At 38.3% G+C, this 15,431-nt stretch overlaps 1 protein-coding gene across 2 annotated transcripts in view; it reads right to left on the reverse strand.

Annotated features, from left to right (window-relative positions):
- Positions 1 to 15,431, reverse strand: part of PAX3 (paired box 3) — a 99,829-nt gene that overhangs the window by 22,994 nt on the left and 61,404 nt on the right. For both annotated transcript variants that reach the window (XM_030803681.1, XM_003272416.3), the window contains exon 5: positions 9,046 to 9,251. In XM_030803681.1, coding sequence (XP_030659541.1) covers positions 9,046 to 9,251 — 206 coding nt within the window. The remainder of the gene's footprint in view (positions 1 to 9,045; positions 9,252 to 15,431) is intronic.

Genomic DNA, 15,431 nt, shown 5'->3' on the forward strand with positions numbered 1-15,431 from the left:
GCAGATGCGGCTTGTTCCAGGAGGCCAGCTTGTTAATAGAAGATGAGAACTGATTTCCTTACAGAGCACTGTTAACAATTTTGCAACTTAATTGTAATTTTTAAAGTCAGATCACTTAAGAGGGGAGGAAAAGATTTTTCTGGAGCAGGAGAGCTCAATTTAATAAATCCTTTGCTGAGAGATTTGCTCAAACTTTTGGTACTCACCCAAGCATTTGTCTGAAAACAGTTTTGTCTTCTCTTGTCATTGTTGCAAGATACTGGTAAGGAAAGCTGTTTGAATTTCCTCAAAACATCAACATTTAATACTCCTTAAGTTTCCAACAGGAAAACGAGGTAAGTTAATATTTTCCCATGTTGATATATAATTGAATTAGAGTCTTACTTAACTTAATAAATTGCCACCTGGGGTAATAGAACCATGAACAGCACTTAATTTCAGGTCTGCATCAACTGTGCTTTCTCACTGCAAGTCTGAGTGCCTATTACCACGGCTCCCAAAGTCATCAGGGTAAGAAAATCATTTTCAAGAAAGTTCTGGGAACAAACTGTGTTAGCCTGGGGAGGCTGAGGATGGGAAATTAGGGTCATGTTCATGCCTGAGTGCACTGTACTATACCACACACTGTGGTTGTAGTTTATATTATAATACATCAAGACTAAGGAGGTACTCCCGGCTCAGATGAGGTAGTCCTCCGCAACTATCTAGACCAGCTTTATATTGCTGGGAGAAGAACTGGACTTCCAAAAGTTTTGATGTAACTTCACTCATGAAGATTTACTATGCTCAATTCCACTGGTGAAACCCTTTATGAAGAACTCAGAAAGGTACGCTTCGGTTGTTGTCAGATTTGTTGCCAATCTCTCTGTGCCACTTGCCTTCTGTAACCTTTAGATAAGTAAACCCAGGGGTGGTGAAGCCTGATCTTTCCATCAATCTCAAGTTACTATTGACTCAAGGTTCATTCTAACTCCACCGTAACCCAATTTTTAAAAACAAAAATGTCTTTGCTCAAATAATAAAGAAGAAACATCATGAGTTTCTACAAATACCTTCAAAAGACAGAATCCAAACAGAGTAAGAGTTAAGGGTTTGGGGGTTTGTTTTCATATTTTCTCAAATGATATAAACAGGTAACAAAGACATTGAGTAAACCCACCAGGAGTTGGATTACAAAGTCCTTATATTTATAATACAGTATCTATTATATCCACAATAAAAAATGAAGAGAAATTGTTGTGAAGCAAATCTTTACTGAGAAACAAACCTTCAGCAAGAGGTTCAAGAGATTCCCAAAGGAAGGAATTTAAATGTTGTTTGAATTTTGGCTAAATAAATCCAGAGGGCTCTTCCTGAGAGAACCAGGGCTTAGTCAGGACTGGCCTGCCTGTCTCTGGCCATTTAACCTGATTTCTTATCATCTTACCATTGCCAGCCTTCTGCATTTCCTAGAACCAGCTGAATTTGCCAAAAGAAGTATTAAAGGAAAAACACACTAACTTTGCAAATTAAGAACTGGTCTTTGACTTCTTTATGTTTTGAAACTCAAAAAAGACAAATTTTCTATTTTTAGTAGACTAAAAAGAGTACCCTAGAAATGACCTTCACTTTCAATACCTGAACTAACCAAGCATAGTGATCCTAGAGGGATGTTATCAGCCCACATTTCACTGAAATTTTCTTGATACTCCTAAGCCTTAGATAACTCTTTCAGTATTGTATCACTAATTCCTAACATACAATCAATGAATAATCTACGGAATGGCATGTGTGAGTGTATAACACTGAATAAGTTCATCTAAAATATACATATTTATAACTCAGTAGTTACACTTTCTAGAAATTTCCCCTTGTTTTGAAAAGAATAGCAGTAGCAACAGAGGCAAACTGGCCTATGACTGATGTTCTAGGAGAGAACAGAAATTTACCACCCAATGTCTTTGCCAGTAGGGTGGAAAGAACAAGCTTTACAAAGTTGGCTATACACCTTTAAATGAAATTCTATGATCTACAATTCAATGTAATTTTACTATCCCCATACAAGATTATCTGGCCTTCCACATCACACTTGGCATGTTAAGGAAGTGGGGGCAGGAGGCACAAATTTGTCAGTAACCTACTATACTATTATACACAGTTAATTGCCTATCATTGCATTATAATATTACATCAAAAGTCTCCCTCAAAGCAAGTTGTTATTTCATTTGATAAACTGCAGCCTGGTTCATTTTTTGCTGCCCCCTGTACTTCCCAATTTGTGTGTCTCTCTACTGAGCCCTTCCATAAAGCCATATGTTATGTCTTTGAAAAATGATCTTTAGATGCATTTCTCTAGTAGTATAATGTCAAATGATTTTTTGAAACAAAATTTAAATTGGTTGAAAGAGCTCCATAACATCATGATAATTAGGAAAAAAAGATAATAATTAGAAAAGAAATGTTCATAACTTTTTCTCTTTATGAGTAAGCAAACCAATTTGTTCAGACTCTCAACATTACAAGTTGGGGGGTGGTGGGGAAACTAGTACTTTCTACAGTAAAGATATAACAATACGTCTTATTCACATGTGTGCAATGCAGACCAGGCAAAAGTTGGGTCTCAGCTCCTCACTTATATTAATACTTCTGTGACCATGAACAATTTGCTTAATATCTGGGGTTCTCTGTTTTCCCATGTGCTAAATGGGGAATACAAAAACTACTTCACAAGATTGTTGTGACTATTAAAAATACAATGCAATCTAAGCATTCAAAAGAATACCAAGGAGATATTAAATGTTCAATAAATGCTAGCTATTAAATAAAAAGTCTCACACTGACACTTCTATCTGAGAAAACCAAGAATTGAAGCTCTGTTTTGTTTCCTTCACTCTGTGGTGTCCAGCCAAAGCCTTTTGTGTCTGTGAGTAAACAGGAAAGTGCCCAGAGAACACCTCAAATAATTGAAAGCCAGTTTGACTTGAATGGAGGCTTAGGCCAAATTTGCTTCCAAGTTTCATGGATTAGTGCTAATTGTCCCATGGTGTCAGACTAATTTTGCCCATCAATAAATTACTGGTTCACATTTTTGGTGGTGTTCTCAGGCAATTAAGCTTACATTATTCAAGACGGATTATTTCAAATGCAATTTGAAAAATGGGGAGAGAATATAATAGTTAATCCTTACAAAGAGAATTCGCAACAAGATCGTAAAACCTTTGGTTAAATACTAGACTCAGGATGTCGAATGCTGAAGTGCCAAGTACAGTACTTTCCAAGTAGGGAAATTCAGGGCAAGCTGCTCATTTCCCTGGACCTTCTCCTTCACTCTCACCTCCTTTCTCTTTCTATACCAGGTTTTCCCAGCCTTCCTATCACTGCAGCTATCCAACTTTGGCCACTATTTGGAGAGCAGGTTGGAAACAGGATGGGCAAGATTGAACAGGAGGAACACCATGCTCCCATGCATGTGAAAAGACCATGGACACACACAAAAGCACATTCAACTGCATCTTGATACATCCCAAAAGTAAACTCCTGCAGAGAGCTTCAGGATGAACATATGTTTGCTTCATTATGAAGCTTAGGATATTCTATACCTATCTGAACTTCTGAACTATACAGATCAGTTAGATGGCTTTAAATCACCATGGTACTTGTTTAGGAATTCCAAATTACTGATGCTATAAGGATTCTGCCATATTCTCATTCCCTTTCTCTCATTCCCAAGGGTCCTGAGAAATCATGCATTTGGGTCATTCCCAAAATGCATGATTTCTCAGGACCCTTGGGAATCACCATTGTTATTTTTTGGGAATCCTAAATTACTGATGCTATAAGGGTCCTGAGAAATCATGTGTTCTACTAGTTTTTAATTTGGGCATGGGAGAAAGGTTATTTGAGCATATAATGAAAGCCAGAGGCCCTTTCTCTAGTTAACAGTTGTATATACACATACACAAGCAAAGGAGCAAAATTTTGTGTACAAATCTCAAATCTCCCAGATCTCCTGAAGTCCATCCATGAATATCCTGGTGGGGCATGAACCCAAGCTGAGATCATGTGATCTAACGAACCCCATATTTTTTAAAATTGAAAAAAATTAAAAACCTGAAGTCCAAAAGGATTCCAGCAAGATTAAGTAACTTGCTCAACAAAACACATTTGTCAACTGGGAACAAAATCCATATCATCTGACTCCTAGTTAAATTCTATTTCCCCTAGTAACTTTTTTTTCTGTCTTCCATTGTCTTCGTGGTAAAAGAGGATGCTACTTGCTTATTTCATGGGATTCTTAGATGGAATATTTACTAAAACTTTTCACATCCTAAATATTTGGGCCAGGCATAGTGGCTCACACCTGTAATCTCAGCACTTTGGGAGGCCAAAAATAGGAGGATTGCTTGATTCCAGGAGTTTGAGACCAGCCCCGGCAACATGGTGAAACCTCGTCTCTACAATACAAAAATTAGCTGGATGTGGTGGCACAAGCCTGTAGTCACAGCTACCCAGGAGGCTGAGGTGAGAGGATCATCTGAGCCCAGGAGGCAGAGGTTGCAGTGAGCGGAGATCACACCACTGTACTCCAGTGCACTCCAGCTCAGGCAACAGAGTGAGAACCTGTCTCAAAAAAAAATTAATTAATTAATTAATATTTGCAAGTAATTCCTCCCCCACAAAACTTTGATGTTTGTCATTATTTGCATAATATTAATAACAGCTACCCTCATTATGGATGAATTAGGCAAATCATCTTTTTAAAAAAAAAAAACCTTGTAGTGTTATTATTACTAGGAAAATAGTCATTAGTATACAACAGTTCTTACATTGTGTACTCAGATTTGGTTATGATAAATTCAACACAGCTACAGCCTAAATGAATTTATATAAAACACTGACAGAGGCTAAAGTTATTATAGCTTTAGTCCCATCTCTATTTAGAAGAGTGTAGAAATATTTTTCCTCAGGGGGAAAAAAATGAAATGTAGACATGGTTTGGGGTTTGGGAGGTGTTTCGTGTTTGGTTTTCCCAGGTGCCCCAAATTAAACTAACTCACACTTTGTGGCTATCACTCAAACTGAGTTGGCTACTGCTTTCCCAGATCCTCTAAAAACTAAAGGATTTTCTTCTGGCATTTTAATCAGTGATTAACTACTCCCTTCTTTTTCCTGCTGGGTTAAGTAAAAGATCCATATGCTGGGTGTTCTAGGGAATTTGTTAGGCTATAGATCACAGCCGTGGTGCAAGCCATGATGTGTCTCAAGGGAACTAAGGAAGCCATAAGGAATGTCAAGAGTCACCGGGTTAAAGCCACATTAAGACAGCTGTTACGTTAATGAAGGCCCTGCTTCGAAGAGGAGGTCACTATATGGAAAAGTATGAACTACTGTTTATTGGTTTGATCCCATGTCCTCTGAAAATTAATGGGCCATTATTATTATCCTTTGACATTCATTGAGCCAGATGAGAATGCTGGGTGCTGTATAAGCTACATGGGTTTGAAATATATTCTGTCTCCATCCTTAATTTTGACAAAGGCAGGAATGAAAGAGAGCAACATCCAACACTCCTCAGTTTTCCGTCACACTCTTTGCCTGATCTCTTTACAATAAATGTATATTTTTTTTATTCACATTGAGTTCAGAGCTGATACACGGCCTATTTTAAAAATAGATCTAGTGCCAGTGGCTCACACCTGTAATCTCAACAGTTTGGGAAGCTGAGGAGGGAGGATCACTTGAGTCCAGGAGCTCAAGACCAACCTGAGCAACATAGCAAGACCCCAGCTCTACAAAAAAAATAGAAAAATAGTTAGCCAGACATGGTGGCACACATCTGTAGACTCAGCTACTCTGGAAGCTGAGGTGGAAGAATCACTTGAGCTTGGAAGATCGAGGCTACACAGTGAGCCGTGATTAAGCCACTGTACTCCAGGCTGGGCAACAAAGTGAGATTCTGTCTCAAAAAAAAAACAGATCTAGTAGGTGGGCTTGGCCAGTTACAGAGGACAGGTGCCAAATCCTGGAATATAGTGGCCACTCAAAAGAGGCATGATTGGACCTCACCTAACATTTGCAGGTAATCACAGAACTATAATAAAAGCAAAGTAGATTTGAAACATATTATTTATAACGTTATATATAATATTATACTATTATAATACAATTTAATTTGTCTGCCCATTTGATTGTGATACAGGTTTTTTCTCCCCACTGTTATATTAATATGCATATTAATATCATTATATTGATATAGTAAAATTAATGTTGTTAATATATTTATATAGTATTATATAATATTACTATATCAATACTGTATTAAAATATTTTTCTATTGAAATATTATGCCTTAGTTAATAAAGGTTATTTCTACACTGTGTGGTGGGGAGAAACACTCTGTTTCCCAATGATAGTAGGTTTCCCAACTTTAAAACATCAGCCCTGTGAATCTTGGTGTATCTATAACTCTTCCTTTCACTCACCTTCCTCCCCACTTCTAGATTACACAATCGGTTGACCATTCTACCTCTGAATACCTTCACCACCATCTCTTTCTTGCCATTCCCACTGCTACTACCTATCTCATGCCATAGCCCCCACTCCCTGTCACATCAAATGTGAGCTCACTAGCCTGAAACCCAAGACCTCCACAGGATGTCCTCAGCCTAGCTACCAAACCCTATTTCTTCCACCACCCTACCACTTCTTACATTCTAATCAAACTAACTATTCTCCCGATACGACTAGAGTGAAAAAGAAAGGTCATCTTACATGTAGCCCACCACTTCTACCTCTCTGCCTCTGCTCATATAATTCCCTATTACTAATAGATTCTCCTTATGCACCTGGCCCAATGAATATCTATCTAGCCTGGAAAGTTCATCTTAAATCTGCCCTCTGGGCCCAGCACAATGGCTCATGCCTATAATCCTAGCACTTTGGGAAGCCAAGGCAAGTGGATCGCTTGAACCTGGGAGTTCAAGAACAGCCTGGGCAACATGGCAAAATCCGATCTCTTCAAAAGATTATCCAGGCATAGTGGCATGCACCTGTAGTCCCAACTATCTGGGAGGCTGAGGTGGGAGGATTACCTGAGCTCAGGAGGTGTAGGCTGCAGTGAGCTGTGATTGTACCACTGTACTCCAACCTGGGCTACAGAATGAGACCCTGTCTCAAAAAAAAAAAAATTAAATCTGCCTTCTTCATGTACCTCTCTTCATTCCTTCAAGATCTCATCCCTTGAGTTCATGTCCTTTGCAGGGACATGGATGAACCTGGAAATCATCATTCTCAGCAAACTAACACAGGCACAGAAAACCAAACACTGCATGTTCTCACTCATGAGTGAGAGTTGAACAATGAGAACACGTGGACACAGGGAGGGGATAATCACACAGCAGGGCCTGTTGTGGGGTGGGAGGCTAGGGAGGGATAGCATTAGGAGAAATACCTAATGTAGATGACAGGTTGATGGGTGCAGCAAACCACCATGGCACGTGTTATACCTATGTAACAAACCTGCCGTTCTGCACATATATCCCAGAACTTAAAGCATAATTAAAAAAAAAAAAAAGGCTGGGCGCGGTGGCTCATGCTTGTAATCTCAGCACTTTGGGAGGCCGAGGCGGCCGAATCACAAGGTCAGGAGTTCGAGACCAGCCTGACCAACATGGTGAAACCCCATATCTACTAAAAATACAAAAATCAACCAAGCCTGGTGGCAAGCACCTGTATCCCAGCTACTCGGGAAGCTGAGGCAGGAGAATCGCTTGAACCCGGGAGGCAGAGGTTGCAGTGAGCTGAGGTTGCACCACTCCACTCCAGCCTGGGTGACAGAGTGAGACTCCATCTCAAAAAAAAAAAACAACTCATCCTTTCCTCTTCTCAACTCCATTGCACTTTTTCTCTTTCTGCACTTATCACGTCTGTGCTATTTTTAAATTATTTGTATGTTTACTTTTTTTACATTTCTTAGATTGCAGCTCCTTGAGAGAACTGTCTTAATTGATCTTAGCATTCCTTGACTTTCCTAGCACTATGATGATCATATAGAAGTTTGAAGAAAACAATCTGTCTGAGCTCTGCACCCTGGAAGAGACTATTTCTGTAAAATTCTGTAATAGGAGAGTTAATTAGCTGCATCTATGAACGTGTTGATCAATCTAGGGACCATGTCAACTGATTAGTCCACTGCTGAGTCCCCAGCCTGCAAGTTAAGACTCTGGAAATAACACACAATATTTGCAGACAAGGTAATTTAACTTCTAGGGTGGTGAGGAGTTCCAGGATACCCTAAGATATCTGCCATCTTTCAAACACTGTTTTACTAACTCCAGGAAGAAGTTCCTCATTAATGATGAAAACATTATGCTATACTCGATAGAAACATATTACATCTAAGTAGCCTTTCCAGAAGGTTCAGAGCACCTCTAAGAGTTCAAAAGATAATTCAACATGTTCTTTAAGTAATATAATTACTTGAAATGCTTCTTAATTATAAAATCCTTAAATGAAGGAATTTTGCGTTATGCACCTTTGCACATTTTCATAATTGAAAGGTCACAGAGATGAAGCGTATGTGATCCAATTATCTCTAGACTCACTTTGCAGCTATGCCACCTTGGGTAGTTACTGATATAGTCCAAGTCTCAGTTTCCTTATTTGTAAATGGAGAGGAGCAATCATAGTACCCACTTAGGATTTTAATAATGATTCAATGGGTTAATTCATGTGAAGCACTTAAAATAGTGCCTGGGACAGAGTAACCACTCAAAATTTATTTGCTCTTACTTGTGTATCGCCCCCAAAGTCCATATAGTGCTGGTGTATAATAAGGATTCCTGAAATGCTGAGTTAGTCACATGAAGTGGTGGACTTCTGTGTGTCGTAAATGATATAGTTGTATTCTGTCAGTAATAATCATCAAAGTCTCAATAATATGCATCCCTAGTAAAGGGCCATTTCTAATATATGTTTGGTGGGGGTTGACATATGTTTTAGATGAGAAGATGCTTGTTTGTTTCTTATCTGGACTGAAGTAGGACACAGAGGTTTGGACAACAGTACCTGCACTCGGGCCTCGGTGAGCTTCGCCCTCTGGGCCAATTCCTCCCTAGTATAAATGTCAGGGTAATGAGTTCTCTCAAAAGCACGCTCCAGTTCCTCCAGCTGTTCTGCTGTGAAGGTGGTTCGGCTTCTGCGCTGTTTCCTCTTTAGTGGTAAATCTGGTTCAGAGTCAATATCAGAGCCTTCATCTGATTGGGGTGCTGAAGCTAAAAGCACAGAAGAAAAAAACATCATAAAATGTGAATCAAAAAAATAAAACTGAGATTGAATCCAAGTTCTCTCTCCAACTGTAAGACCCCATTACAGTGGTCCCTATACCTAAAGTAAAATAAATGTGGATCAAAAAACAAGTCTAACCAACCCAGAATAATTCAAATCCTGGTCTACAGTGCATTCCCAATGTCTTCCATGGACACCAAGCACCCCACCCCCATGCAGTCCTGCATCATTAAATAATATTTAATTTCTTCCCCTACTCTGTCTTTCTGCCCCCTAGGCAGAAATAATTGCTTATAGCATCTGTCATTCTAGGCCAATTATGAGCTCTTAGAAAACAGGGACAGGCCTTATTCCATTTGTATGGCCCTATGCTTACTACTTAATGGGTGCTTGTGAACTGTCCCTAACCGAAGTTTAGAGTCTGGGTCTCTGCTAAGTAGGTGGGCGTCTGTCCAGGACAGCTGCTTTATTTAAGAAAGCCAATGCCAAAAAAAAAAAAAAAAAAAAGTATCATCCCTTTTGTAAAAAAATATTACGAGATTGAAGAAGGCAACAACAGATCATTAACCCAATCCCAGGGCCATTCTGAGTGTGTGGCCCTGAGCAACTGTGTAAGACAAAAATGCCCCTGAAGCCACCGTATGGTGGCCTAACACACACAAAGCTTGTGTGTATTTGCCTGTACTCACATGTGGAAGGGAATTTCAAAATTGAGTGGGCAGGTACATGGGCAAGAGAGGGAGGAAGTGGGAAATTTGATAGAAATTACATTAGTGATACAATATGGTTAGTACTCCCGTAAGAACAGGGTCTGAATCTGTGGCTGCAACTAGCAAAACTTGGGCACAAGTGGTTCCATTTCCAGGCCAGAATTTGACGAGGGCAGGGGTGGAGCAGGCATTTTCCCTGTTTCTGCTAGGAATGCATTAGGGATCCCATAGCAAAGTGAACTCTTACAGTAATAGAGCAACGCTGGCTATAGAGGGTTCTGCAGTGTGAGGGAGAATGCATCAGACCAGGGCTGTGGGCAGGAAGAGCAGCCCTCTCCCGACACCCCAGATACTGGGGTAGTGGGCAAAGATCTGTCAAAGGGTTATCAGGCCATAGACCCTGAGCCTAGAGGGGGAACCAGAGCAGCCTGACTCTTGAACATATCCAAATGTGCTCTGAAAATTCCCCCAAATAACTAAGGGATCCTGTAAAGAAGGGGCTGAGGTTACTGTCAGCAAATGCCACAGTAAGCCAGAAAATTGTAGATTATTAATGTCAATGTCACTCTAACTCATTTGCACCTTCAGGCTGATAGAACCTGGGGAAATGAAGGTGGTGCTAGAAGCAATGTGAAAATGCATAAGTCCTATACTTCTAATTCTCTTTTATCTTAAACTCCAACTTAACTCTGCCCTACAGAAATCTAAAATTTCATTCTATTTCAGTAGAAATTTTAAACTGCCCCAAATGGTACACATCCAAAATGAACCCATAAATGTGATTTTCAGTTTTCTAGCATTTTAATACTTCCATACTTTATTCACATCTAAATATTATGAAACTAAGAGGCAATACAGTAAATTAATAGTGTATGTGATAAATTTTTTAAAATATACCTGAAAACAAATACATGTGCATAAAACAAAGGAGAAGTATTACATATAATGCACCTAATGTGTGTTAGATATTATTTTTGATTTTTCAATTATCTAATTTAATATAAAATTATTTCATTTAACATAAATCTTATGTTAGGATATTTTACTATTAACTTACAGAAAGAAAACCAGACTTTCTCTAGTTATGACAATATTTTAAAGGACAACATGCTAAAAATTACGCCATGCATTGCATTATAAACTCCAAAAGCTCCCAATGCAACTTATATGCATGTATGATTGATAAATGTAAGCTAAACTAAATGAGCAATAATTTGTGCCGACTCATAGAGCAGTGTTTCACAAGCTTCTGGAGCATTAGGATCACCTGGAGGGCTTAAACAGACTGGTGGATCCCCTTCCATGGTTTCAATTCAGTAGATCTGAGGTGGGCTTCAAGAGTTTGCATGTCTAACACATTCCCAGGTGATTGATGCTGATTCTACTGACCCCAGACAACACTGAGAACCACCTCTATAGAATATTCTAGATTAATTCTTGCTACTCTCAAAATTTTCAACTCTATAAAATACATCTGCCACAATTAACTGAAAGTCACTCCCACATATATATTTTTAAATTGTGAACAATATGCTCCCTAAGAAACAAATTACATATTCCCCTAAGAAGACAAATTTCCATAAAACATTTTCCTTCAGTGCTTCCAGTTTCTAACTTTTCTTTCGAAAGTGAATTCAGGTGAAACAGTCAATGGCATTTAAAGACTGACTGAAAGCTTCCTCTGCCCAAGAGAACCCTAAATCTTTGCTTGCACATTCTCTTACTATGATCCCATTAGGATAATAGTATGTGGAAATTTTCATGTTTCCTTCGGGAGTCTCTGGGGTTATTAAATTCTTTCAAGTAAATATGATGTGCCATGCACTGTCAGGTCAATTAATCAAAATCATCTCTAGTTTCTGAAGAAAAAGACTGGTTAGATTTACAAGCACCAGCGAGAATTAATCCTGAGGGTCAAGACCACGGTGTTTCACCTTAACAATCAACATCCCCCAGAAAATAAACTGGGTGAGCTCAAAGCCCTTCTCTGCCTTGTTCACTGCTGGAACCCTTAGAACACAGTAGGCACTCAATAAGGACACGTTGAATGAATGCCAAGTGTGGGGCAAATTTCAGATTTGCTCCAACACTGATTTATTTGCCACTGTTTTACATCTTTATTTTTAAAATGGAAATTCTTCTCTTATGACATCTCCCAACATCTATTCAGATGGGCTTTGGAAGTCTGTGAGGCCTGAACAATCACGTTGAATGTTTAGCAGGTATTTATATACCTGCATTGTTTGGAAGAATGATTACCAATTTTTTCAGAGGATTGTGGGCTTTTTTAAAGATGAAAACTAGCATAGCTAGTAATGTAAAAGCCTCAGAATTTGGGACAGTACACCTGTCAAACGGGAATGCAGGTATCCTAAGGTGATTTCAGGGAGGACAGAAACTTCCAGTGGAGGAGAAGGGCAAAAGCTCCCTTGATCCTGACTTTGAGTATAAATATAGGCCATGAAAGCAGGGCCTGGTGATTCTTAAAAAAAAAAAAAAAGTCTCAGAATTTAAGAGTTCAATAGGACAGCCGTTACCATCAAAAATAAAACTCTCTTTAACAAGCTTACAAATCACTACTCTTACTTCTAGACTGTTTATTCAAAAGCAATGGAAAGGTTGCATCTAACTGGGAAAACCACCACACAGCATAATTTCAGAAGATGTTGAGGAAATGATTTGCCTGACTTTTCAGCTGGAAACTTATTTGAGAAACCAGATAATTTTTGGCAATATGAAGCCACAATCTTACAAGATAATTCTAACTTTTCCCCATCTGTAAACCCCAAAGGGATGTGGGCTTTAAAACATGTAAAGTCAGCAACCCAAGATTAGTCTGCCAGCTAGGAAAAACTAGCTATTTCTAAACATGGAAATACTACCATTTCTTATATCATTCAATAGAAATAAAATTTATTTGTACAGTACTTGATTCACAATCATCACCTCAATTTGAACCATTTCATTTTTGTTTGTTTGTTTGTTTTAGAGACAGGGTCTTGCTTTGTTGCCCAGGCCGGTCTTAAACTCCTGGGCTCAAGCGGTCTTCCCACCCCAGCCTCCCAAATAGCTGGGACTACAGACTCACACCAACTGGCAGAATCATCCAGTTTTTACCAAGAACAAATCTAAAACTTAAATCCCATTTTAAGAGCACATAGGAGGCCCATTTTGCTGGATTTCATCTATTTTACATACTCAGTTTTACTTAAGCTACTAGAACCAATTGATCCTAGATACAAAGAATCTAATTCTAAATATTACATGGAAAGTAAAAACAAGGCTTTCTTTCAGGAAGCTTAATAGAAAGAAATTATATCTTTTTTCTCTGTAGAATATCTAATGCTATGATTTGGAAACCACAAATGTGTTAGCAGGACTGTTGTGTAAATGAGTTAATAAATTGCCAGGATACAACAATTAGATTAAATATAAACTCTTTGGACTATTACTACTGTACAACTTTAATATTAAGGGAAGATTTTAAATTACACTTAAGTTGTTCAATCATATTTTACAGATGCCTTCACAAAGAAAATTTCCTTTATTAGAGATACCGTTCCCAAATTTGAAATTCCAGAATAGATCTCATAAGAAAATCTGTATCAATACATCAGGCACAGCATTCTAAATGGAAATTTCATTGCTTTAAATTGCAAAAACGGTTGCAGATTTTATCCCAATCTATATTGCTATCAGATTTAGAAATTTTTGACTCTATTATTAAAACCCCTTTACAATCCATTATCTGGCTTACCTATTAGTTTAGCTCAATGTCACCAATGACCCTAGAGCAACGCTTTCCAGGAGGATGAAGATTTCCTTCCCTTCCCCCTTAACTGCACAGCAACCCTAGGAATTAGGTACTTATCCCACTGTACAGAAAAAGGAAACTGGGACTCCAAGAGGTTGTTCAGTTCATACAGCTAAGGAAGATAGAATTTGACCCAGATCTATGGGACTTCAGAGGACATACTTGCTGGCTTGTTTCTAGCTTAGAGTATCTTAAATGAGTGTCGAGTATTTTATCACATGCGCGTGCACACACACACACACACAGTTCTTTTGAAGAGGAATAACAGAAATGAACAAAAACAGAAATTCAAATATCAATCACTTAGCTAATCACCACTATTGCTACCATTTATCCCAAATTTTCAAAAACTGCCCTGCATAAAATGAAATCTACCGAACTACTAGAGTTGGATCAATATTATACACCTATCCAAACAATTTTCCAATGGATTCAATTCAACAAACACTTATTTAAATCTTTATGTTTCCAAGGTATAGTTTTTAAACAACAATAAGGCACTAAGAAATAAATCAACTTTGCCAAGATATTCAATGGATTTAAGAAATCAAAGTAGTTCATCTGACCATTTGCAGTCTTTACTAAGAACCATCACAGACCATTGATATCTAGGGTCAGTCTGGAACCTGCCAATAATCATAAGCTGGTGAACTGATTATTCATTTTATATCTTTATTAAAGTTTTAATTTTGGTATTTTATATTACAATGAATGTAATAAAAATTTATCAAGGGCTAAAATGGTCTTCTGAAGCAAAAGTGCAGGAAGGAATAACTGGAAACATATCAGGATAATCTCAGTTTATTCAGCAGAAACTCCAGTGTGATCACGGGAAAGCATCACCTCTCACCGAAGTATTTCAACTCTGTGCTTTATAAGAAAGTTTGATCTCAAGCTAATTTTAGATACAGGCACCAAATTTTTAGTTATCTTAATGATCTCACATTAACTCCCAAGATTACACTTGGGAAAATGGACATTGTCAGTAAAAAGAAAGAAAGGATCAAGCACAGGGCAACTGTCATACCCCCACAGGATTACAAACTCTTCCTTCAGAGACAAATCAAACTGGGAGGAGAAGGCAAAAGTATTACCACCAGCGAGCTAACCATGAAGTTTAATTAAAGAAGGAATTACAGAATTAGAGAGTATGTCTTTGTCCATTAGCCCCTTGTGACCTCCTCTGTAGCCTCGGGAAATATTTCATCCTAGTTAACACTATTATACATGAAATCTTGCCTCAATTTTATAGGGATTTAGTCATGTGGAATTCTATAATTATTGGTGTTCAGACAAATATAATTCAGAGATGGGAGACAGGCAAAAAATGGAGAAACAAAATAATTCACAAGCATGAATTTGGTACATTGTCTTTCTTCTCAGCAAGACGTTTCATTTGAATAATTAAAGAATCAAAACATGACAACCATTTAAACTCTATGTTTGCCCTAGATATAATACAATGTGATTTACAGACACGGGAGGAGGTGGAGGGATCTCTGGAGGCTGAACTTCCTAGTCATAGTTTATTTACTATAAGATGGCCTCATACCAAACCCGATGGTCTTTTCGTCGGTTTTAATCTTTCTGAGCTAGATTTGTCAGCACTTTTACTCCCAGCTGTGTTTCACTGATAAAAGAAC

Source organism: Nomascus leucogenys, chromosome 22a (assembly GCF_006542625.1).
Source record: "Nomascus leucogenys isolate Asia chromosome 22a, Asia_NLE_v1, whole genome shotgun sequence".
Taxonomy (NCBI): domain Eukaryota; kingdom Metazoa; phylum Chordata; class Mammalia; order Primates; family Hylobatidae; genus Nomascus; species Nomascus leucogenys.